This window comes from Brachypodium distachyon, chromosome 5 (genome assembly GCF_000005505.3).
Source record: "Brachypodium distachyon strain Bd21 chromosome 5, Brachypodium_distachyon_v3.0, whole genome shotgun sequence".
In the NCBI taxonomy this organism is placed as follows: Eukaryota; Viridiplantae; Streptophyta; class Magnoliopsida; order Poales; family Poaceae; genus Brachypodium; species Brachypodium distachyon.
This window is the reverse complement of record NC_016135.3, coordinates 3,142,146-3,167,555: the sequence shown is the minus strand read 5'-3', so window position 1 is coordinate 3,167,555 and position 25,410 is coordinate 3,142,146. Positions and strand designations below refer to the sequence as shown.

Sequence of the window (25,410 nt, the reverse complement as noted above, 5' to 3'; positions counted from 1 at the left end):
TAGAGTATCACCACAGATTTATTTCAAAACTGATGGTACAAATTACTTTCCGGGTTCAGATCAGATCAGGCAAGGTTGCCGTCGATTTCACAAAAATGGTAGCCCTACTCTGGACCTTTCACTTGATCCCAACCAAAAATCCTACCACGTGATCTGAACAAAACCACATCTAAACAGAGACCTGAGGAGTGTTACCGCTTAGACGGCGAGTTGTCCCTCCGCTGGCTCGGCCACCTTTGCCTTGGGCTTCGGCTTCTCGACAACGATCGCTTGCGTGGTGAGGACCATCCCGGCCACCGAGGCGGCGTTCTGCAGAGCGCATCTTGTCACCTTGGCTGGGTCGATGACACCGGCCTCGATCAGGTTCTCGTACGTGTCGGTCATCGCATTGTAACCCATTTCCCACTCGCTATCCTTGATCTTCTCCACCACCACTTCACCTTCAACTCCGGCATTGTTCGCGATTAGCGACGCAGGTGCTATCAGTGCCTGCAGAATCAACAAGATATTGTAAGTAACAGTACCGTGTTGTTATCCTGCTGAACAAGCGGGAGCGGCTGTGTGCACCAATCGATACAGAGGTAAGAGGGTTTCCCTTCTTTTCAAACAAAAAATTCTACTGAACCATAGGATAGTCCTGGCAAGTGTCAAGCACTAAGCGCTGTGAATTTATTGAGTCAAATCTCTACCAGTGCAGATAAACATGTGTTGCAGTTACAATTACTAAATTAGTTTTCTGGTAAAATTAGTCCATACCATCTGATAGCTACGAATGATGATCCATGTGGCTAAGGAAGTTACCTTCTGAATGATGTCAGCACCAAGGCGCTCATCATGGTCTTCGATTGTTTCTTTGATCGCCGGGACAAAAGTAGACAGGTGCACGTACGCTGCACCACCGCCAGGAACAATGCCCTCCTCAATCGCGGCAAAAGTGGCATTCTTTGCATCCTCAATTCGTAGCTGGCGGTCCTCGAGCTCTGTCTCGGTTGCAGCTCCAACCTTGATCACGGCCACACCACCAGAAAGCTTTGCGATTCTCTCTGCCAATTTCTCAGAATCATAGATAGAATCAGTTTCAGAAAGCTCCTTCTTTAGCTGTGCAACCCTCGCCTGGATCTCATCTTTACTAGCTGCATCTGCTATGAGGGTTGTTGTAGTCTGATGAATTGTAATTTTCCTTGCTGTACCAAGTTGATCTACTGTTGCATTCTCAACCAACAGACCAAGATCTTTCGCTAGGAATTCAGCACCTGCAAGTAGTTGTAGGATCAGTTGCAATTTTGAGAAATTGGAAAACAATAACGAGATAATAAAATGGGTATTCTATAAACAGTCAATGGTTAATGATCAAGAAGAAACATAATATAGCCAGTGGAATTTTCAATGCCTGGACCATCCACCAGGGCAATGCTTCTGCATACCGTCAGGTCTTATTTATATGTACCAACTAATGGAAGACGTTGCTTGCAGGCAGGTCGTTCCAGAACCACTGATAATTTAGTGGTTCAGCTAACCTACGGGACTGCTAAACAAACAGCTAGTAATCCAGATACTTAATCACCAAATACACATGATAGTAGATACACCAATGGGACTAACAAGACTGAACACGTAAGTATGATAATTGATACTGAGATCCTGAATCTAGTTCTGGGTTCACATAAATGACAAATACAGAACACCACAAAGCAACCTCAAAATGCTTCGATCAGATGGTCAGAGAGGAGTACGGTCCATGATGCATGTGGAATGATATGAGTTCCTCAATCTCAATCTCATCCATACAAGTGAAAAGGTAATACAATGGTGATGGCATTTGAAATGTAAAAAGTCCATCATTGTGTTTCCTTCCAGCATATTTTGGTCAATGGAACGCAAAAAGGGGGAAATAGAAAAATGGCCATGCACTAGGACAAGTTAAATGGAAAAATAAAAATGATACACTTCAATTATTCCGTTTGTACTGGCACTGCTCCAGTGATAGAGAAAAGGCTATATTCAATGCTAAAATATCACGCAAAGATCAAGTAACTAATAAAACTCGAGTCATTCTTAGTGCATGCTTACACAGCACAGAACTGCAACCTGTAACAAAACCAAAGTCAAATGATTGCCAATGTTGGTTGCGGGACGAACCTGTCACGATGGCAATATCCTGAAGGACAGCCTTCCGCCGCTCACCAAAACTTGGGGCTTTGATTGCCGCAACGTTGATAATTCCTCGGAGCTTATTAACAACAAGAGTTGCCAAAGCTTCACCAGTAATGTCCTCAGCTATAATAAACAGAGGACATCTCAATTGTGTAGTTTGCTCCAGAAGTGGAATAATTTCCTTTATGCTTGTGATCTTTTGATCAGTTATAAGAACTCTAGCATTCTCGAACTCCACCACTGATTTCTCAAGGTTTGTCACAAATTGAGGGGAAATGTAGCCACGGTCAATCTGCATCGTAATTTAAGAACGCTTGAGGAAGAGACGTCGTGACGACATTTATGTATTGGCATAGGCATATTATAGTTAAAAAAAAGCTTCCAATCAATATCAAGGTGACAAGAGTATAGGCTGAATTTCTAGCAAACCTCCATTCCTTCTTCAACATCAACAGTAGTCTCAAAAGATGAAGACGACTCAATTGAAAGGACACCATCTGGACCCACTTTGTCAATAGCATCAGCAATCATGGATCCAATAAGTTCATCATTGCCGGCAGAGATAGAGGCAACGGCTGTAATAAAGAATAAACTCCAAATATTAGGCATCTATTATGTTCTAAATCCTCAGATAGAGGCAATAGCTGTACTGCAGAACTAACTCCAAAGTCGGCACTCATTATCTTCTCAATTCTTTTTTTTAAGAGATCTTATCTTCTCAATTCTCATTTTCTTTTAACCCCAATATTTTTTTAGCACTCCTAATGACCTTGGTATCCCAACACCGGGCGAGATAAATACGAAATGCATGTTAGAACATGACAGGAAAAACAATAACCTTTGATATCACCACTGCCCTTGACTGGCCTAGCTTTGTTTTCAAGCTCTGCAATTAGACCCTGCACAGTTTTGTCTATTCCTTTCTTAAGTGATACAGGGTTCGCACCAGAAGTTACACTCAAAATGCCCAGCTTGATGATTTCTCTAGCAAGGACACAAGCAGTTGTAGTCCCATCACCAGCAGAATCATTGGTCTTGCTAGCAACCTTCAAGCATGAACAGAGCATGAATAAGTGGCATACATGCCTTACGAATTCCAATTTCTGGAATAGCATACAGATATAACACATTGTTAATAAAAAGTAAGTTACCTCACGAATCAATGCTGCACCAGCATTTTCCATTGGATTAGCTAACTCAATAGCACGAGCGATAGTAACACCGTCATTCACCACTTTGGGACTGCCATACTCATCCAGCACAACATTCCTCCCTGTAAAACATCCAAAAGATTAGATCTCTTGGCAAAAATGTGTAATTCAACATTTCAACTACATCACCGAAGTTTATTTTTATTTATTGGGACTGTCTAGTGACTAGAAGTAACTCGACTATTTTATTTGCTATAGATTAGTCAAACTCTAAGCAATTATAGACCTCCATCCACCTCGTCTTACCTTATAATAGAAATATCATATGTCTGGAAATTTAAGCACTCCTAAAGTTAGAAAACACTCAATTAGTTTTTAGTTATCAGAAATTCCCTTATTTATTTTAGTTAATAGAAGACTGTAATGCCTCATCGATGCACGCAGCCTCAAGTTTGATATAAAATCAAATGGCAGTCGGCACAAAAAAAGTAACAGGTTACTACTTTTTTTTTATTCAGTAAGAAAAAACTGTAATATCTCCAATCTAAACTGTAAGTCTTCCTGGGATTCATACCAGTCAACGATTTTAGGTTTGAACATCTATTTAGAAAAAGAACTACTAGTGTATTGTTCGTGAAAGAGAGGTGTCATTTTGTCTTTAGTATTTATAACTTGCGCAGGGGCTATGCCATTCATATTTAATATACAGCATTTTTGTACAGTATGTGAAAGAAATCTAGAAAGGAAAGGTGATATTCGATCTTGGTATTCCTTCAGAGTCTGTAGTGGTTCTAGATTATACGATTATTGAGTGGATTTCTTAAGCGTATTTTTTTTCTTGAGATCTGAATAGAACGGTAGAGGAGCACGGTGTTGCGGCACTCTCTTGTGGCATATAGAGATAAGGTATGTTCAATTATATGTTTCAGACTCTTGCTGTACACCTAGCATTGTGCAACAACACCAAGCGAACCATAAGGAACTCCAAACTTTACCGTGTACATTTTGTGGCTCTCTTTTAGCTCAATACTAGACCATCTTAACATCGTTTTTTACATGATAGACCGCAGTCCACAGAAATTACCAATGCAATGGACAATTAGCTATTCACCGAAGATACTGAAACATATGAAGCCTTTGGTAACCGTGTGGAAGGAAGGAAGGAACTCTGATACATCATTCTGTCATGAATGCATAAACATTGGGCCATGAATGCAAAAATGTGTGCCTGAACCCTGCACCCCTCATCCTAGAAGCAATAGATTATCTCAGTGCAATCTATGAGTAGCAGCCAGCGATGATATGTAGCTGAGCATCACCTCGCGGGCCGAGGGTGACGCCGACGGCGTTGGCGAGCTTCTCGACGCCGGCCTGGAGCGCCGCCCGGGATTTCTGGTCGAAGGCGATGTCCTTGGCGTCCGCGCGCACCACTAGCCGCTGCGCACGGCCGTTCCTGGACCTCCTCACCCTGCCCTGCTTACAGCCGAGAATTAACACAAGTCACGCATGCAACCAATTTTACAACCATTTAGGAACGACGAATGCCGAAATTTCCTCAGTAAAACCACAAATTCAATTAACAAGGATGGCATCAATTGTGCGAAAAACACCATTCAGGCCTGAATTGGCCAATGAGACCATAATTGAGGAAATAGGAAATGCCAGAACTCTGCAAAGATACCGCATATGCGAGAGAGGCGACGGCTGACCTGGGAGGAGAAGGAGCGGAGGAGGGAGGCGGTGGAGATGGCGTTGGCAGACGCCATTAGAGGTAGCCGAGCAGGCGGGTGCTGGGCTGAGGATAAGGTGGAGGGTGGGGGAGAAGGAGTAGGAGGACTTGAACGCAGAACGGTGAGGGGGTTTAGGGATGAGGTTGTGCGTCTTTTATACGAAGCTAGGAGATGGGGTCTGGACTCTCTGGAGGCAAAGGGATTATTGAGGTTTCCAGAACATTCACCGTGTTAATCTTTTAAGAGGTTTTTAGCATATATCTATCGGTGAAAATGATGTGGATTTAAAGCAAAACCATACGGAAAAATTGAATATAGTCAGTCGTAGATTGGAAATAGATACAACTGGTTGATTTTATCATTGGCGATACAATTTTTAGACCATGGTGAGATGGTTGAGGCGGCCTTCGGCCATTTCATCGCCTTGCCGGGGAGCTCCGAGGGTCGTCACTTCTCGCTTGACTTGGAGTTCGTTGGGGCGAAGCATTCTGACTTGACGGACCTCGATTGCCCGTTTCTCAGAGAAAGAGATCTGGCAGGTGGTGAAACAAATCCCCCCCCCCCCCAAGGCGCCAGGCCCTGACGGCTTTACAGCCGAGTTTTTTCAGGCATGTTGGGATACCGTTAAGACTGACGTATTGGCTGCTTTCCGCAAGCTCCATTCGATGTGTGGTCGTGGCTTTCAGGGTCTGAACCAAGCGTTGTTGGTTCTGATCCCTAAGAAAGCTGACGCCGCAACCTTGAAGAAATATCGGCCAATCAGCTTGATTCATTTCTTTGCCAAGCTGGTGGCTAAGGTCCTTACCTCTCGGTTGTCCCCAAGGTTGGATTCTTTGGTTGGGGAGAACCAATGCGCCTTCATTAAGAAGAGATGCATCCATGACAACTTCATGTTGGTCCAGCAGACGGCCCGCTGTCTCCACCAGCTTCGTGAGCCGCATGCCATGTTGAAGTTGGACATTGCTCACGCTTTTGACTCGGTTTCTTGGGCCCTCTTGTTTGCGGTGTTTCAGCTTTCAGGGTTTGGGCCTAGATTCCGTGAGTGGATCACCATCCTTCTGTCCACGGCCACCACCCGTATCGTGCTGAACGGGGAGCCGGGACCGCCGATCTGGCATCGGAAGGGGTTATGCCAAGGAGATCCATTGTCGCCCATGTTGTTCGTGTTGGTGATTGACACGCTCGATCGGCTCTTCTCCAAGGCCGCTGAGTTGGTATCCTTAGGTCGTTGGCATCCCGCCACCTGTCGACAGGGGTGTCATTCTATGCTGATGATGTGATAATTTTCTGCCACCCTGACCATTCTGAGTTGCTCGCGGTCCGCCACATTCTCGCCCTTTTCGGGCAAGCTTCGGGGCTGCAGATTAATTTTGCCAAATGCTCTTTATCCCCTTTCGGTTGCTCTGATGAGGAGGCTTTGGAGGGGGCAAACACGATGGGTTGCCCCCTCGCCCCCTTTCCGGTTAAATACCTCAGGATCCCCTTGGCGATCCAGAAACCCTCCCCGGAGGCCTCCCCCCCCCCCCCCCCCCCCCCCCCGTTTGACAAGATCGCCGATCGTCTCCCTACTTGGAAAGCGGGGATGATGACTAAAGCGAGATGCCTGACGTTGGTCAGGGCGGGCCTGTCTGCCATTCCCCTTCACCAACCGATGCTGTTGGGCCTCTACCAAAAGGTTCACCAGCTAATGTTGATGCTGACGTTATGGGCGGTCACTGCCACGTCAACTGGTCCAAGTGATGCCGGCCTTTTCGCTACGGTGGGTTGGGCATCCCTTATCTTGCAAAATCAGTTGTCAGCCTTCGCACCCGTTGGATTTCGCACCCCTTGGCGTGGCTCGATCTGCAGTTTTCCCACGCCGAGCGAGCATCTTCGTTGCCTCGACCGGGATGGTGGTCGGCAATGGTTCCTCCACGCTTTTCTGGGAAGACCGGTGGATGGACGGCCGGGCCATTTCGAAACTAGCCCCTGCCCTTTACCAGCTCATCTCGAAGCGTACCTGCAAGTCCCGCAATGTCAATGAAGCCCTTGCTGATCAACGTTGGATCCGTGACATCCGAGGGGCTTTGGGGCCGGTGGCTCTTTGGCAATACATCCAGATTCGGAACTTGGTCCGGGATGTTCTGCTCACGGACGCGGCTGATGTCCTTCGTTGGAGACGGACAACCGACGGACAATATTCTTCCAAGTCGTGCTATGAGGCCCTCTTCCTGGGAGGGATTACCTCGGACACTTGGAAGCTGAACTGGAAGGTTTGGACCCCTCCCCATGTCAAGTTCTTTTTGTGGCTTGCTTGCCAAGACCGTTGCTCGACGGCTGAACGGAGGGCACGCCACAGGCTGCCGCATGCCCCTAGATTTTTGTTGTCCGACCAGTCCTTAGAGACCATGAACCACCTCTTGGTCGACTACCCATTCTTCCGCTCTATTTGGCATGAGGCCCTCTCTTGGATACGATCCACCTGCACCCCCCCCCCCTCGACCGTTGGCGTCCCTTTTGTAGCTTGGTGGCTGGGAGCTGTACGATCCTCCCCTCCTTCCCTCCTCGACCTGATCAAGGCAGAGACTCGACAGTGGTCTAGGGCGGGAGGTATTCGTAAACGCAGTCAACTAAAGCCAGAGGTCTTATATTCAGCGGACATGACATGTGAGAAAGGGGTATCCGTAGAAAAACGATACACATTACAAAGAATAATTCTCTTGTTTGGGTTATCAAGTAGCTAGGCAAGGCAAAGAACCATAGCAATGAGATGAGAAGGCAAGGCAAGAGGCAAGATCCGGAAAAAATATATATTAATTTTACCTTTTGCCTTTCTTACCTTTGATTCCATAATTTTGTTGATTTGTTCTATGAAAACCTATTATTGCATTCATCGAATTGTAGTTAAAAGCTCTCTTTTGTTGTTGGACTGGAAGTTTGGTATTGAAAAGAAATTTGGATATAGCAATTAAAAGAATGGCGTTATTAAGAAATTCAGAATGCCCTAATGAAAACTTGGTATCATATCTGTGTGAAGTTGCGCTCAAATTTCCTGACAGCTCGCCTCAATTTTTTTTGAAGTCTTGCAGTAACTTTTTTCTTCCAGAAAGTTCCTTCCTAATAGTTGGTTTGTAAATTTTGGAAAGTTTATGCTAGTTTGTTGGAAGTTTGTCTCTTTCATTTTCAAAGTTCTACCTATATACGTGTTTTATAAAACTGTATTCTTCAATAGTTCGTTGGTACCTCATTCCTGAAATTTGACCATCTCCTCAAAAGTTTGGTACTCCACCTCTTATTTCCCCTTTTTGTAGTTTGCAGAACTTCTTCCACAGAGTTCGTGGCCAGTCACATTGTCGATGGTGATGTGGCCATCGAGAATGTGGGAAGTGCAGGATGCAGACGATGAGAAGGAGGGGTTTCCTGGCAACGTCCTCATGTGCTGCCAAAAATAACCAACCTAGGTGATATCTCGTTTTTGTAATATCATGCACATGTTGGCACTTTTGAAAACCCGAAGGAATGAAGATGACTGGCACATGCAAACCAAAAACATATTTTCTGTCATCTAAGTACTACATTTCCAAATGGACACGAATTAGGACTGGGAGTGCAACCAAAACAACTTAAAAAATACATAAACTTTTTTGTTTAAACGCTGTATATTACAAGTATTCTTTTAAAAAAAAAGTGGTTACATGTTACTTAACAATAATGTTTGGGTTACAATCGAGCATAACTTGGCGCATCACGTAGGATGGCAAAGAATCATGCAAAACACCACCATTCAACACACTAATAGAACAACGAGCTAAGCCATTAGCAACTTTATTACTCCGACGTTAGATCTTGCGAAAATGGATGCCGGGATCGAACATCATGAGATTTTGGATGTTTGGTAGGGTTCGGAGTAATATCGGAGAAGATTGAGCCTTCGTTTTTCCAAGTCTGGGGTCTGGCCACCACGTACTACAGTTTCCCTCTCAACCAATTTCCTGACCTGACCTGCAGCTTGATTTTGCGCATCATGCACAATCCAAGAACCGACATCTAACTTGGAGAACGCTGCCATCACTGCTTTATTTTCAAGATGTCATGTAATAATTGGTACCCCTCCGTCCAACAAAGGATGTGTCAACTTTGATTAAATTTGAATGTACCAAATTTTGACAAACTTGAGACATCCTTTGTTGGACGGAAGAAGTACGATATATGTGCTTCTAAATTACTCCCTCTAATCATAAGTTATTGTCCATGACAAAAAATTTAGGATCGAAAGGAGTAGTAGGCATCTACGCATCAATACGAAGCCTATATCAATATAAAAAATACAAGTCGGTTAGGATACTTTTGATCAGATAATCCAATACACAATTTTACAGGCAACTTATCATACACTCCCTTTGTACCTATTTGATTGGCGCCGTCACTTTTGCAAAAAATTCTTATTATTTTCTGAAATCGACCTGCAATCCCTGTTCTATCGGAACGTTTAGAGAAAACACCTTTTGTTTTCCAGAATAAATCCGCAGCCCACGTTCAATTAAAAATGTGTACGGCGGGTTGATTTCAGAAATTAACAGGGTTAAATTGAAAACGGAGGGAGTAGCATCGTAGAGATGCCATAAGGGCCCTTTTAATTGTATTTGCTGCCTCTAATTTTAATTTTAAAAACATGAGGATTAATCATTATGAACAAAATTTGTTGTTTCTAGGATATTTTTAGTACATGCCAATTTTAACAGTTTTCGGTACCAAGATGTAAAAATGGCACAAGAGAAAGAAAAAAAATAGAAACAAATCAAAATATCAAATCGTAATTAAGATCAAATCCAAACTAATCAATCCCGTAGAAATATTCAGTGACGTAACTTCACCTATCTTTGGGTGGCCGACGCGTGGGTCGGCACACGTCGGCACCCAAACACAGGTGAAGTAACCTCAGTGAATCCAGGTCCATCAATCCCACCTCCAGCCACAGAGGCAGAGTCTGGGCCTCCGCCTATAAAGCAGCCCTCCAGCCCCACCACCCCCGGCGCCGACCCCACCTTCCAGAGCCCTCCCCCCTCTACCCCCACCAAATTCCCCAAACCGATGATGTCTTCTTCGCCCTCCGAACTCGTCCTCTACAACCTCGTCCCCACCCAAACCCTAAACCCTACTGCCGCTCCCCCTCCTCCTCCTCCTACCAACGACCCCGCCGCCGACCTCTCCATCGCCACCGCCACCCCCGCGGCCTCCACCGGCCGTCCCCGGGCGCGCCGCTCCTCGGACCGCCACGCCAAGGTCGCCGGCCGCGGCCGCCGCGTGCGCATCCCGGCCATGGTCGCCGCCCGCGTCTTCCAGCTCACGCGCGAGCTCGGCCACCGCACCGACGGGGAGACCATCGAGTGGCTCCTCCGCCAGGCCGAGCCCTCCATCATCGCCGCCACCGGCACCGGCGTCTCCCCGGAGGAGGCGCCCCCCGCCGCTGTCCCCATCGGCTCCGCAGCCGCCGTCCAGGGCGCCCCGTTCGTGCAAGTACCGTACTACACCGCGCTCCTCATGCAGCCTCCCACCGCCGACGAGCCGCCTGTCGCCCCCGCCGACGCCTCGGCCTCTGTCACTGTCGCCGAGGAAAACAATTAATTAGCAAGGGAAGGGAAGATGCTTGGGTTAGAGGTTTGTTAGGGTTAGTGTGTTGGAGCTTATTGGGCTCTTTAGTCTTATTCTCCTCCCCCCTCCGGAATAATATGTTTATTGCAATGCCAGGCCATGGATTAGGTCCATTAGATTGGCGATTCAAGTGAGCAATGGAGGGGGTGTTGGGAACTTGGGAGGGTAGCAGTATTAGTGGCGGAAGAGAAAAAAAAGGCAGATTTCTGTCAGTGCTGATTGAGTGAGTGGTATTGATGTTGGGAACAGTGTCTGTGTTCTTGTGAATGGTTCAGCGCTGATTAAGATGTTCTTGGCCTTCTTATGTCAGAGTTCTATTTTCCTTTTCTTGTTTGTTTTCATTCTTCCTGTGCAATACCTGGATTTGGTTCTACGGCTGATAAACTGGCACATTACTTGCTTTAGTTTAGGTACTTTGGAATATATCCACTTGAATTCCATGTGCCATTTGGTTGCTGCCTCCATGTTTAATATTTGCTTTTCTGTGTTAAGCTTTGAAATGGCGAGAACTTCACATCATGGTCATATTTATTTCTTTTTTAACACATTTCTGATTACCAGTAATATAGGCCTGTGATCATTGTGCCTCTGAAGACCCAGTCAATTTTATGACCTGGTTGCTTGGACGAGAACGTGTACTTTTCACTCACTATTATGGCTGTACAAATTCAGGTATGGTTGTACTGCTATTACTCTTGGTTTTAGTTAAATGTACTTTCCTGCCAGGATCTTTTCTAAGTTGATATGAAGTATTGCTATGCTACAGTGACCAAGAGCAGTATGATGTATTAAGGCATGTGGATGTCAATAGGTACTGTTATTACCTTAGGATTTACGAATTTACCTGAAAGTCATAGTGATTCATAACAGAAGCAAATACATACAACACACCTATTTTATGGTAGCAAATGTCATGGAGTTGCAAATATCATCATAATATATTGATATGAACAGAGGTGAAACTACCACACATATTATTAGCATTTATACCAGGAAAAACATATGTAAAGCTGACTGTTTGGAGCATATTGGAGTGGTTAGAAATAAATGTCATTTTAGACTAGAACAGAGGCGTCATGACCAATGATCCTTAGATCATACCAGGAAGATTGTAACAGGGTAAATACCTTGGGGCAGATGATTGTGCAACATGGGTTCTTTAGGGGGTCTAATCTTAATACTCCCTCCATACCATAATTCTTGTTGTTGTTTTAGTACAAATTGAATTATGGAACGGAGGGAGTAGATTAGATTAATGATTTTGTTTCTTAATTAACATACAACATAGTGTGCCTGCCCCATTATACAGATGAGATTCCAGTGCCTCATATGTAGGACCATTTCTCGATCCTAAGCAATAGAAAGTAATCTGTTCTTTTTATCTTAGATGCAACAATCAAATATATCACTTAGTAGATACGACGGAGGTCCTAGCAAGGTGTGTCTACTGCACCCCTTCCTTGTGTTACCTTTTTAGGCTGGGCCCCATTCCCATGCCACTAAGACAGCAAGGCGGCCGTGCAACCAACAGTGGCTACAGTACATCAAGGACGGCTGTTAGCAGAGATGGTGGTGCTGTCTTCAGTCGTGCTCTGACCCGTGAGTCATGCTCCGAAATACTTGTCGCGGTTTTTTGTTTCTGTACTCCAATTCGTCATGTTCTTGCATTGATGTGGAGCTTCCTTTGGCTGCTAATGTAGCTGTCGTGGCTTGTGAGTGGCCCCAGCCTAAGGAAGTGGTGCAAGGAAGAGGATGCGGCAGGCATCACCTGTATATCTAGTACTCCCAACGACTGGAATTACTTGTCGAAATATTTCATGTATGTAGACGCTTTTTACACATAGATACATCCGTATCTGGACAAATTTGAGACAAGTAATACCGATCAGAGGGAGTAATTAATTATATTGGTCATGGTTTTCATGTCGGCAAGTCGAGTCGAGCTCGAGGAGTTGAGTCGACATGTCGACATGTTGCCCGCTATGGCGACAACTGGGCGTTGGGCGTAATAATAATAAATAATACATAATATGATAGGAGATATGAAATTATACCTCATATGAGAGCAAATTAGCAGATTTAGCAATATAAATAACAACTACATATAGCAAATTAACCAAGTATCAATTCCCAAAATCTAGTTTCAAACAGCCAAGGCCATTCAATTGCTTGATTAGCAACAAAACCACATGCCAATCAGGTGATCAACTATTGATTAATTAACAACAGAACCAAAGGGGAAATAAGAATAGGGGAGATAAGAACAGAGCAGAAAATGGAGCCAGCAAAGGACACAAGACACAGCAGCAAACAGAGCAAGCAAAAGCGTAGCACAGCAAGCAGAGCAAAAGGGTTTGAGGTGTCGGGCAGAACAAAGGGGCGACACCGGAGGGAGGAGCAGAGGAGGCGTGCGAGAGGGAGGAGCAGAGGGGCGAGGGCGGCACGATTCACAAGAGGGAGAAGGGGAGGGAGGCGGAAGAGAAAGAAGCAGAGGAAGGAGGCGGAGCGGAGAAAGCTTGGTGGCAGCGGCGGCGGAGCACCTCAGCTTCCCTCTGCCTCCTGCCTGTTTCTCTTCTGTCGTGGTTAATTTCTTCAATTTCCAGTCCAATTCTCTTCTGCAGTGGTCGATTCCCCTATCTCCCGCCTGATTCTCTTCTGAGGTGATCGATTCCCCCTCTATCCCGCTCGATTCTCTTCTGCATTCGTCGATTCCCTCCCTCTCCCTCCGATTCCCCACAAAACTCCTGCCAATTCAGCCTGGGCGAGCGCCGCTAGCACCCCAATCGATGCACAGGCGGGTGGGGCATCGCAATTTTTTCTTGGGCGCCCGCCTAACTTAAAATTTCTGGGCGTTGCTCCCAGTCGTCGTGTCCAGTGCGACTGGACGCCTTGGCGTCGTTTAGGCGACGTTTAGACGACGACATGAAAACTATGATATTGGTTGGTGCATCTTTTAGAGATAAGAATCAAAATTTATTAGTTTTTTTGGGGATATTATTGAGATTAGTTCTTTGTTAGGGAAGTCCATCTATATAATGAGCAGACACATGCTATGTTTATCATGCGATGGGAATTATTAACATTTCTCCCATCCAAGTTATTTCACTCAATCTCTGGACTTCCTCCCTCTAAAGAAGCCATGCTGCTTGGCCGTTTCATCGTGTTATTTACTCCATTGAGGTCTATCACAGGTCTTGCCAATCAAGATTATTGAAAGTACATTGTTGATTCTTAACTGCCTGCCACTATTAAGCAGCAGGTGCCTCACCTCTGATGTATGCCTTATTGCATTTTCCTAGTATCTTCATTTTGTTTTTAGTTCAACCCGGTAAGAGACATTGGGTAGCTTTATGCCCACGTCCTTTTCCATCCTCTGTTTTATCCTATTGGTGTCTCATAATTAATACTCCCTCCGTTCCATAATTCTTGTCTCAAATTTGCCAAAAAATGGATTTATCTATTCCTAAAAGGTGTCTAGATACATGTAAGATTTCGACAAGAATTATGGAACGGAGGTAGTACCATATTTTGAGGTGTTTGATTGCGGCAAATGTGTTTCATCAGTTGCCAGAGGATGGCTACATCTTAAGCTGTACAATCAGTACAGATGGCACCATACCTGCTCCTCCTATTGACACTGACATTTGCATGGAAGACACCTCTCCTTTTTTTGTAAGCAGTGTAGTTTGCCAGTCCTATCTCTGTCACTTACCTCCTGATACTTGCTTCTTAAATAGCTGTAGGAGCACGGAACATTGAAATAGGGAGCCCTTATGGACTGTAAGTCTCAAATGATTTCAGTTGGGTTACCAATTTCACAAAAGTTTCAGTTTCCAAATGGGATCTCTCTTGTGGTTAAGCCTAAGCCTTATCATTTCCTTAACTCCTGGCAATAGCACTGGTTACTGTTTCCCCTGTTTAAGGTGTCATGTCCCCCGTAAGGGATTGAAACTTCAAAGTTTGTACAAACACAGAATCACAACGACATTAAAATAGTGTTAGATTTGTTATTAGGTATATACTGTTATTGTAAGATCAGTTGGATTCTTAGTGCTTCATTCATGTTTATCATTGTAACTATGGGCCTAAAAGGAATGGAGTCACATAATGATAGGTCCTAAAATGCACAGCCGCACGATTTTATCGCTGAAAGATGCTACTGTTGAAGAGTCTATGATAGGTGTGAGAAATTGCTCAGCTAAATTGCCTTTCCTTGGGGCTTTGTTCTTCTATTCTACCCAAATCCTGCTTGCTATGTGATTTGTTCTGTCAGTAGGACTCCTGTGTAACTAATCACTTTCTTGCTCTTTGTTAGGCTTGTACTTACACTACTTGCAGATATTCTTCTAATACACAAAGACGCCTATTTGTGAAAAATATTATGAGAAACAACTGAACTATCGTTTGAAATCCTTTTGGGTATGTGCTTGTGACATGAGCACTAATTACTTGCTTCCAGTTTGTTGGTAAATGCTTGTCTTTTGGAAATGCTGAACAAGGCAATGAACTTCTAGGTCAAGTTTGAAATTGTTATGACTTTGGGCACATGCAAATGTTTCCCTTCTATAGTTGAAGAATGACATTGTATGGACTTCGCTCTGATAATCAATACTGTATTGTCTACGCACTCCTGAAATTTGATTGGTTACCAAATGCTCTATTTTTCACTGTTGCTTAACAGAAAGGCGTGGTCTTATCTTATTTTGGAGATCGGTTTGGCTCTACTTTCCGATACCTGAACTTCCTGGTTGTTATATGATTCTTGCAGATAATATGATTATTTGTTATTTCTATATGCCTTGCGACATACTCCGTACAATACAGAAATATAAAATCTGTATCATCTCTCTCACTTAGATAATGTGTGTCTTGAGTCATATATTCTTGTTGATGTTGTCTATTTAGCTAGAGATTTTGTTTTCGATTTGTTGATGTGTTTCTGTTATCTTCTTTGAAACAAGCTCGATCCTACTGGTTTCAGTGAGTTATTTTCACTGAAATTTGACAGAATGGAAAACCAGCGGATTTTACATTGAACTTGGTTAGATTTCAGAGGCAGATGGCCTTAACTTCAGATAGGCAACTCGGTAGTCGGTACTGCCAAAATGACACTGGGAATACACTCCGTTTAGGTCTCGTTCGGTTCCATCATTACCGGTGCGGATCAACCGGGAATGTTTGGATTTTAGTTTGAATCCCCTTCGATCCCCTCCAATCCTCTCAGGACGATGTGACCAAACGGGCCCTTAGGGTGTGACAAATGTTGAAGCAGTGTTGGCTTCAAACCCGGTTCTTTGAAACAACTAGGGAAGCAATGAGTAAGCTGAGTTTCCTGACTCTGCTCTCAACGTGAAGCGCCTCGTGGTGCCGACTGAAATGTGCACCTCGACCTTTCTACCATGAAGCACCGAAGGTTTTCGAAGGAATTCTCTCGGAATTTCAGAAATGTGACTAAACCCACGTTGACCTTAAGCAAATTCACCATACCAGGTTCACTTTCTCTCCTTTTTGACAGCACCAGATTCACTTTCTCAACCCTTCTTAACATTCCGACTTTTCTTCTTATAATCAATGTGAATTTTTTATTCACCAAAAGTGCTAGGAAAATATCCTTAATCTTGATGCCGTCAAACCTTTATGTTCACATAAATTTCAGGGGTTATCCGCCGGTGAAACCTAAGTTTTATGGGATTGTACTCTTGTAGGCATTTAGTAAAATCATTAGTCACTTAACTGTTTTGTCATTAATCATTTCAACCCAGTTAAAGGCACTAGACGCGGTCAACCAAACAATCCAAAATTGTATCTAGTCGGCCTGATTAGGCCCAAGCAAACACATCCTGTTATGACCTGAACTGCTATCTCATCCACCCTTGCGCGTAAACAATGGAGTATACGCTATCCTTTTCCATCTCTGCTGGTCCTTGTTCAACCTTCAAAGATTGCGTCCAGTAATCGTGCTGTCGCTTAGTATTACCTGGGGATCAGCTTTCCCAACGTGATTCGATCAAAACTGTGTCCAACCCCACATGCATATAGGATATAGCCATAAATAAATAAATAATATATATAATATATATATATATATGTGTGTGTGTGTGTGTGTGTGTGTGTTGCTTTCTGAGCGTGATAGCTTAGATCCAGATGTAGTGCCGCAGCTACTAACAACAGTTTACGAAATGGAGTACATAACTTTGTTAAGTTAGCCAGCTGCATGCTTGTGTGTTTTAGATAAATTAAGATCATCGAATTCAGTTGTCCGGTTAATTAAACACATAACCCGGAAAAGTTACTGACATGCATCCGAAAGTTTGAATGGTTTTTGAGCTGAGAAAAGAAGTTTGAATGGTTTTCAACAAGTCAAACACAGAATATATATTGTGTGTTGACAGAAGTCGCGCCACATGTAGGGTTATATAGTTGCTATGAAATTAAGGTCGAGATCTGAAGGAGACCGTTGACAAGGACCGTTTTAAATATTTGCCTTGTCGGGGAAGCATGAAATCAAACCAGATATGTCTGCATATGCTCGGCTAATTATCGATCAACCAAGTACTAATATGAGACAACGATGGATGCGATGGATGGGCTCCAAATGACGCGATCCCGTGTTGAATCCATTTTTATATATTACAGCCGGCAAAACGAAACTCGATTGATCATCGTAAGCGTGTTGATTTGTCTGCATATAACCTAGAGCTAGTGTATATACTAACTCAGTCCCGAATGAACTGACGTGAATTGTATAAAAATATATACAAATCCACGTCGATTAATTATGTACGGATGGAGTATTTGATTTGTATTTTCTTCTCCTTGACAGAGGAGGTGAAATTGTATCGAGGGTGTCAAATATGCGCATCTCATCGTCTGCCATTTGGTCTGATCATGTTTATCGGCTAACTATTGAAAGGGTGAGTACATACGAATTGGGAATTAATTAGGAGTACAAGATTTGCTCAGTTTAATTTTGATGCTTTCATCATTTATTCATGGTTGCCCATCAAATCAAGGTTTGAACGCTTCTTTCATCAGGGTGCATCATTGATAAGTAATCCATTATTTATTTTGTTATAATGTAGACACGAACTTTTGTCAAGGCAGTGTCAAACCAAGTCTATCGATCAATCTGTTCGTTCCGAACTTCTGATTAGTACAAGTAAAAACAGTAACATTGACACGACTCACGAGGGCAATCCCAATCTTCCACCTTCTACCGTATCTAAATGGGGCAAGTAAGCCAAAATCGGAGTGTGGCATCATATTAGATGAAGAAAAAGAGAGATACAATATCCTAATCCAGATACTGTTCTTGGTGTTGAACCAAAACAAAATCATTACTCTTCCCTCAGAAGACACATTAGATACAACTATAAGATATAGACCATTGATGAAATTGTATCTAAATATGTATCCAGCATATAGAATACGATTAAGATACGCCGCATGCACTAGATAGGAGCCTATGAGTGCTCAGGGGAATTTAGTTAAATCGAGTATAACGAGCCAACTCATTATTGACATGAGGTTGCAATGGGGTTATCAAGGTATTTAAATCTTAGTTCCAATTATTAATGGTGTTTGCATTACTGTAAGCGACTACCAAATAATCCTACTTTGATAACCAGTTGCAAGTTTGTAACCTCGTGGGCTGGCATCGCACTCCATCAACTCCTGCTTTGGCTGCCGTTGCACAGTCACAAACAAGCAGTTGACTAGCCTGCAAAGCACAAGCTTTTGACTAGCTAGTTTCTTCCAGCTAAAACCAAACGATAGGAACCAACATAAATCTGCAGCATCGATGCAGCAGACTCTTAACCTAGAGTTTTCTTACACTGGAAGTCTAGAAAAAAAACATTTATTATCATGTAATTTTGCCTTCATCTTCTTCGCCTATTCCAAATACGATGGCCACGATAAATCAAAGGCACAGACTTAGCAGTTTCAAAAACTTAGACATTTTAAAAAATTATCCAAATATGATGAAACTTCTTCCGGATCACATAATTAGGACATTTACTATTTATAGATTTCCTGAAACAAATTCAAGCTGAAATTTTAGAGCTTTAAAAAAAATACACACCAGAGAATATAGTCAGACATTTACTATTTTCTTGTTTTTTCTAGCTTTTTTTAAAATAATAGAGGAGTATGTTAAGTGATGACAAGTGAAGGGCTAAGATACCTTAAAAAAATCTATTTTGTGGATCAACAGTTCGCAAACACCAGACCTCAGCTTCATCTCGCCCAACGGAACGGAGAGATCCGGAGAACCAAGTATGCTGGTTGTCCACCATCGCATTTTGAAATGTAATTACCCACCTCTTACGGTTTAATGTTAAAAAAAATAAAGAGATTCTATTAATTTAAGTAGGCACAAGCACAAAAAGTACAAAGAGATCAGTTCTTATTAAACTTTTTAAAAAAATTCACTCATATTTTTTTTGACAGCACAAGCACAAGAAGCCGTCCAGTCCACCGATCTGAATCCAAACACGGCTTTGTCTTTGCCACCAACCCAGCCACCGAATCGGCTGTTTATTGGTTATCCTGCCTCTGATTTTTCAAACCGTAGACGCATAAAACCGCAGCATTTCTACATTTCTTTTGCCGTCTCCTCTCTGCTGAGTCTCCCCCTCCCTTTCCACTAGACTCGAATTGTCCCCACTGCGGCTCTGCTGCCGCCTCGGAATGCGCGATGCCAAGCCCCCGCGGCGGGCCATCCTCGTCCTGCTGCTCGCGCTCGCGCTATTCGCCGGAGATGTTGCCGGGCAGCAGCAGCAGCAGCAGAGGCCCCCGGTCCCGCCCGTGCCACCGGAGCTGCTGGACGTGGAGACGCAGCTCACCGGGCTCACCAAGGACGTCGCCGAGACCATCTCCGAAAACTTCAGCTTCTGCGTCGCCGACCCGTGAGTACCAGTACCCCCGTCGTCTCCCTCCGCCTCCATCCCGCGGCCTATCGCCGTGCCGGCCCGGCCGCCGGTGCCGTAAGCCGGATCAATTTGCTCGGTGATGATGCGATCCTGATTATGATTGATTTGCTCAGGGCGGAGGACTGGAACGGGGCCTTCAATTACACCTCCGACCTCAGCTTCGTGCAGCGGTGCCTCGCCGAGACCAGAGGTACCAAGACGCGTCCCGTTTCCTGCAGTTCATGTGCTTGTTTAATTTCTTCCTCTTTGCTTGCGTGATTTGGGTTGGGTTGATTGATGATGAGTAGTTCTTGTTCCCTTCAGGCGATTTACTCCCCTTTCTTGATTTTTTAATATTCTGCGTTGAAGATCCTCTTTTGCTACAGTTGAGTCTGTTTGATTTAATTAGTTGCTCCTGACGGCTAACCGAGATTCATCTGAACCTTGAGTCAACAAAAGCTCTTTATTTATATAACAAACGAGTTTGATCATTTGACTGGAATGCACCCAAGTGCTCCAGTCCAATGTACCCAGCTTGCCTGATAATATTATCAACATATGGTGTTAAAATCATCGGTCTCCTGCTTTTTTCAGAGGTTGACAGGGCTTCTGATAGAGACTTGGTGTCACCCATTCATGACAAGTGGAATTTCCGAGATTATAATTATTTGTTAAATCATACCTGAATGTGACTCCAACACCACTGAGTTTGACATGGTCAACTCTAAATAATGTTGTGATCATTTGTGTGATCGCAACGAGTTAGCCACTTTGATTTTTGACCATGTCTGATAAATCTTCCCTTCTTATTCTGTTTTACGTTTTCAGTTTCTTTTTGCAGTAGTAATAAAATAATATCCCAACTGAAAATCCCTTAAATATGAAAAAGCTTGTTATCATTATTATGTCATGTTCTTTTAGTTAGGTATCGATTCATATCCTTCATATTTCACACTGTATCGACTAGTTTCACATTATAAATAAGGTGTCTGATGTGAGAAAGATGCTTCCAGGTGATCTGGCGCAGCGTTTATGCACACCGGGAGAAGTGAAATTCTATTTCGAAAGCATGTACAATAGGAAAGGTGAGAAAAACCTCTTCCTGAATACAAACATAAACTGCAACCGGTCCTCTTGGGTGCCGGGGTGTGAGCCAGGATGGGGTTGTTCTGTTGGTCCAAACCCTGCTACCAATAACAATGACAACGGCGATATTCCACCGAGAACAACCAACTGTCAGGAGTGTTGCGAGGGCTTCTTCTGCCCCCGCGGTCTTACTTGCATGCTGCGTGAGTTCTTTCAACAATATCTACAGAAATGTGCTTTTATCAATTAGCATTTGCAGCAAGATCAGACATAGGCTTGTGAAATGACTTGAGTTTTGTGTCTCTTGCTATATAGCCTGTCCATTAGGCTCGTACTGTCCACGTGCCATAGCGAACTCAACCACTGGTCTTTGTGATCCGTAAGATGTCCTCTTTGTATATTCATATTTGCGTTCGGTTTCATGATAAAGAAATGCAGAAGCCATGTAGCTGAGTTGCTAACTTTGTATCAGATACAAGTACCAGATACGCCCAAACTCGACCTTGACTGGAGGCTGTGGCGGTGCTGACAGGTGGGCTGATTTTGGGAGCACTGAAGAAATCTTTTGTCCAGCTGGTTACCACTGCCCAACCACAACATCTAAAGTCTCTTGTAGTCGTGGGTAATGATCTAATACTATACCATCTCATCTCAAAATAATATACTGTATGAATCTGTTTTAAGTTGTTTCATCTGTTATTTGTCCTTCATGTTTGCTTCTTCTGCAGGCATTTTTGCAGATTGGGTTCTACTACAGAAGAGAGTAAGCCCCATCAGCATGAACTTTTATAACGTGGTTTCGTCTTTAATGATGTCAGAGTGTAATTATTCTTGGATAAGCTGACTTTGCATTGAAAATTCAGAATGCATCATAAAAGGCTCATGTAAGGAAAACGCAGCGAATCAAAACATGATCATTTTTGGCGCTTGTTTAGTGGTAAGTCCCTAATACTATTTGAGCATTTCAATAGCTTTCTACCTTACCTCTTATTTCTAGCATTATAGATTCATGGTCCATCCATAGTAACAACTAGATGATGTCCCGCACGTTGTTGCGGAAATTTTTAGTTAACATAAAGAGTATTCAAAATTGAAAACATGTAATAAAATTGTACATTCTTCACTTAGTGCAAAAGTATGAGCTTTCCACTAAATAGGTGTGAACAAATTAATTATGTGATGATGTGGCATGCTTGCATGTTTAGAGAAATCAAGTAGTGGGTTGCTTCTACTTAGATATAAAAGATTTCCATGTCATGATTGTAATTCAATGTGCTTAGCTGATCGCGGTGCACCAAGTACCCTTTTTTCATGAAGGAGTACCATATTAAGGCTTTCTACTTGATGCAGGGTGCATTAGGCGTTTTGCTCTTTATCATATACAATTGCTCAGATCAGTTCCTCACTATCCGTCAACGGAGGAAGGCGAGATCAAGGGAGAATGCGATTCAGCTGGCTCGGCAGCAGCTCAAAGCACATGAGGGATGGAAGGCGGCCAAACAACTCGCGAGGAGGCATGTAAACAGTGTGCAGGATCATGTGTCTCGCACATTGTCACGCAGGAGATCCTTTCGTCAGCAGCCAGATCCGGAGAACTCTAGCCATAGGGTGCAGGAAGCGCCACTGATGGGTTCGGTCAAGTCACAGGAAATGTCAGACTCCGCCGTGTTTGCAGTTCAGAGCACAAGCGAGATATCTGAAGTCATTCCTTCGGTTGTTATGGACATAAGCGATGATGGAGAAGTTGTTGCTAACAAGGATAAACCTGCACCAAAAGGCAAGCACAGATCAACCCACACTCAGATATTCAAGTATGCTTATGGTGAGATAGAGAAGGAGAAGATCGAGCAGCAAGAGAACAAGAACATGACCTTCTCTGGAGTGATTGCCAAGGTAAAGGAGCAACAGAAGGAGATAACTAGACCTTTGCTCAAGGTTGAGTTTAAGGACCTGACCTTGTCACTTGGAAAGAAGAAGCTGCTGAGGTCTGTTACAGGCGAACTCCAGCCAGGCCGTGTCACCGCTGTTATGGGCCCCTCAGGAGCTGGCAAGACCACATTTCTTAATGCTGTCGCCGGGAAGGTAACTGGTTATCAGATGACCGGTTCAGTCCTTGTTAACGGGAACCATGGAAATATACGATCTTACAAGAAGATCATTGGCTTCGTGCCTCAAGATGACGTTGTCCATGGGAACTTAACTGTGGAGGAGAACCTTTGGTTCAGTGCAAATTGCAGGTAATGGTTTCATATCAGATACACTTTTGGTAATTGCCTCATCAATTTCTGAACAATTATATTGTAATCCTTCAGGCTTCCCGCGAGAATGTCGCACCGTGACAAGGTTCTCATTGTTGAGAGGGTTATAGAATCCCTGGACCTTCAGGGGATCAGAAATTCAGTGGTTGGGACGGTGGAGAAGCGTGGGATCTCTGGCGGGCAGAGGAAGCGTGTCAATGTGGGGATTGAGATGGTGATGGAGCCATCTCTTCTGATCCTAGATGAACCAACCTCGGGCCTAGACAGTTCCTCGTCACAACTGCTCCTCAAAGCTCTTCGTCACGAGGCACTTGAAGGCGTGAATATTTGCGCTGTCGTACACCAACCGAGGTTGTTCTCAATCAAACTTTTTCCTAGACATAACTCGTATCTTTCTGAAAGATTTCTTATCTGTTCATTTGTATGTTCTTCAGCTATACATTGTACAACATGTTTGATGATTTGATACTTCTGGCAAAAGGAGGCCTTATTGTTTACAATGGTCCTGTGAAGACCATTGAGGAGTACTTTTCAGCTCTTGGAATCCATGTCCCTGACCGTGTAAACCCACCAGACCACTACATTGACATCCTTGAGGGCATTGTGAAGCCAGAATCAGGCATTATTGCTAAGCATTTACCAGTGCACTGGATGCAGTACAATGGCTACGAAGTGCCAAGTGACATGCAACATGATCTTAAGGAAATGGGTGAACGAAACCCGCAACTCAGTTCCAATCCTTCAATGTCTGGATCAACCCCTCATTGCCTCCCCAGTATCAGGAATGCTTTTACAGAAGAACGCAACCGTCTTGAGCACCGTTTGTCAAAACCTAATGATCTGTCCAGCAGACGAACACCTGGGATCCTGAGACAATACAAGTTTTACCTTGGAAGGTGCGCCCAATATATATATATATATATTTACATGCCTGTTTGTAAAATTTAAATGGCCATCCTTTTTTAGAAAATGGAATATCCATTCCCTCTGGCCTCTGCACCACAATTTTAAATGGCTATATGATCAACTTACACTTTACATATGCCATTGCAGAGTCACGAAACAGCGGTTGCGTGAAGCTAGACTGCTTGCGGTTGATTTCCTGATACTAGGCCTAGCTGGGATCTGCTTGGGGACAATTGCCAAACTTAGTGACCCGACATTCGGGATGGCTGGCTATATTTACACTATCATCGCAGTTTGTAAGTTCAGTTATTCAGACACCACCATGTTGCACCATACTTGATGGGAAGTTCAGTGACTTAAGTTACTATCTCTTCATGTCCCAGCTCTTCTGTGCAAGATTGCAGCATTGAGGTCATTTTCACTTGAACGATTACAGTACTGGCGGGAAAGAGAATCTGGGATGAGCTCACTGGCATACTTTCTTGCCAGGGACACAATTGATCATTTCAGCACGGTTCTAAAGCCAATCATTTACCTCTCCATGTTTTACTACTTCAATAACCCGAGATCGTTAATTGGTGATAACTACGTCATACTCCTTGCACTTGTATACTGTGTAACTGGGATAGGATACACATTTGCCATCTGTTTCAATCCTGGCTCCGCACAGCTGGTATGTATCATGCATTCATGCTGAGTAATCATCTTGTGCATCTTCCTTTGATCATTGGTTAGATATATGTAGATGCTAATCCTGAAGTTTTTTTCACAGTGTTCTGCGCTGATACCTGTTGTTCTGACCTTGTTATCCACTCAAAGTACTACCCCTACATTTCTGAAGATTTTGAGCTATCCAAAGTGGGCACTAGAGGGCTTCATAATTGTGAACGCAAAAAGGTTTTTTCTTGCTCATGAACTCTGTTATTAAATACTGCACCCAGATGGAAGATTACCACGCTACAGAATGTTTTATTTCACATTTGTAAAGTTTCATTCATGCTAATTTGCTACTCTCTTTTCTTGCAGGTATCCTGGAGTTTGGCTAATAACTCGCTGCGGCTTGCTGTTCAAGAGTGGTTTCAATATTAACAACTATATGCTCTGTATTTTGGTTCTGTTTATGTATGGCCTGTTCTTCAGAATTGTTGCATTTCTGGCGATGATTTTGCTGAAGAAGAGATGAGTCAAGTTTAATTGCACCATTTTTTTTCATATTTAATTTCTTCATTTTTATTGTACATTTGTAAATGAGTTTTGATGTTCTTTCTTACTGAAATATATAGAATAGTCACTGAGGGATGCAAATAGCAGAAGTCACAAAAGATGGCACCTTATTTGGCCATGCCCATTTTCACCACAAACATGTACAATTACCCTTCTATATAGTGCTTGGCTGAGGTAGCCAATGAATAAGATTAGATTCAACATGAATAATTTATATCATAATGAAGGCTCACTTTACGGTTGCTAAAGTCTGTATGGTCTGAATCTGATCGGCCAGGAGCTTTGGTGATGAATGTATTCAGAAGCGAGATAGGTCTGTAATCTCCAATAGCTCCCGGGCTTGAAACTTTAGGGATAG

General features: G+C 43.5%; 3 protein-coding genes across 3 annotated transcripts; 2 read left to right on the top strand and 1 right to left on the bottom strand.

Moving 5' to 3' along the window:
• LOC100846575 (ruBisCO large subunit-binding protein subunit alpha, chloroplastic) lies at window positions 1-5,177 on the bottom strand. The gene is made up of 8 exons (XM_003581018.4): window positions 5,015-5,177; window positions 4,625-4,778; window positions 3,306-3,427; window positions 2,993-3,200; window positions 2,584-2,729; window positions 2,140-2,446; window positions 802-1,253; window positions 1-489 (listed from the first exon to the last, which is right to left on the bottom strand). Exons 1-8 carry the CDS (start codon window positions 5,069-5,071, stop codon window positions 199-201), a joined length of 1,737 nt encoding a protein of 578 aa, XP_003581066.1. The 5' UTR covers window positions 5,072-5,177; the 3' UTR covers window positions 1-198.
• A 4,878-nt stretch (window positions 5,178-10,055) lies between these two features.
• LOC100844745 (transcription factor PCF1) lies at window positions 10,056-11,000 on the top strand. The gene has a single exon (XM_003581014.4). The coding sequence runs from the start codon at window positions 10,106-10,108 to the stop codon at window positions 10,637-10,639; it is 534 nt and encodes a 177-aa protein (XP_003581062.1). The 5' UTR covers window positions 10,056-10,105; the 3' UTR covers window positions 10,640-11,000.
• An 8,260-nt stretch (window positions 11,001-19,260) lies between these two features.
• Window positions 19,261-25,271, top strand: LOC100822816 (ABC transporter G family member 25). Its single transcript, XM_003580968.4, has 14 exons — window positions 19,261-19,575; window positions 19,713-19,789; window positions 20,592-20,867; window positions 20,980-21,043; window positions 21,137-21,286; window positions 21,393-21,427; window positions 21,528-21,601; window positions 22,015-22,901; window positions 22,977-23,273; window positions 23,357-23,818; window positions 23,976-24,124; window positions 24,212-24,501; window positions 24,601-24,725; window positions 24,855-25,271. The coding sequence occupies exons 1-14, from the start codon at window positions 19,358-19,360 to the stop codon at window positions 25,009-25,011; spliced, it is 3,261 nt and encodes a 1,086-aa protein (XP_003581016.1). The 5' UTR covers window positions 19,261-19,357; the 3' UTR covers window positions 25,012-25,271.
• Window positions 25,272-25,410: the final 139 nt, after the last annotated feature.

What these genes read in the sequence shown, in the direction of transcription:
- LOC100846575 (XM_003581018.4), bottom strand. Translation starts at nt 5,071, where the DNA reads ATGGCGTCTGCCAACGCCATCTCCACCGCCTCCCTCCTCCGCTCCTTC. An exon ending in TCCGCTCCTTCTCCTCCCAG is followed by an intron (nt 4,779 to 5,014) that starts GTCAGCCGTCGC and finishes GGCTGTAAGCAG; the next exon opens with GGCAGGGTGAGGAGGTCCAG. An exon ending in GTGCAGCATTGATTCGTGAG is followed by an intron (nt 3,201 to 3,305) that starts GTAACTTACTTT and finishes TCATGCTTGAAG; the next exon opens with GTTGCTAGCAAGACCAATGA.
- LOC100844745 (XM_003581014.4), top strand. Translation starts at nt 10,106, where the DNA reads ATGATGTCTTCTTCGCCCTCCGAACTCGTCCTCTACAACCTCGTCCCC.
- LOC100822816 (XM_003580968.4), top strand. Translation starts at nt 19,358, where the DNA reads ATGCGCGATGCCAAGCCCCCGCGGCGGGCCATCCTCGTCCTGCTGCTC. An exon ending in TACAAGTTTTACCTTGGAAG is followed by an intron (nt 23,819 to 23,975) that starts GTGCGCCCAATA and finishes ATGCCATTGCAG; the next exon opens with AGTCACGAAACAGCGGTTGC. An exon ending in ATAATTGTGAACGCAAAAAG is followed by an intron (nt 24,726 to 24,854) that starts GTTTTTTCTTGC and finishes CTTTTCTTGCAG; the next exon opens with GTATCCTGGAGTTTGGCTAA.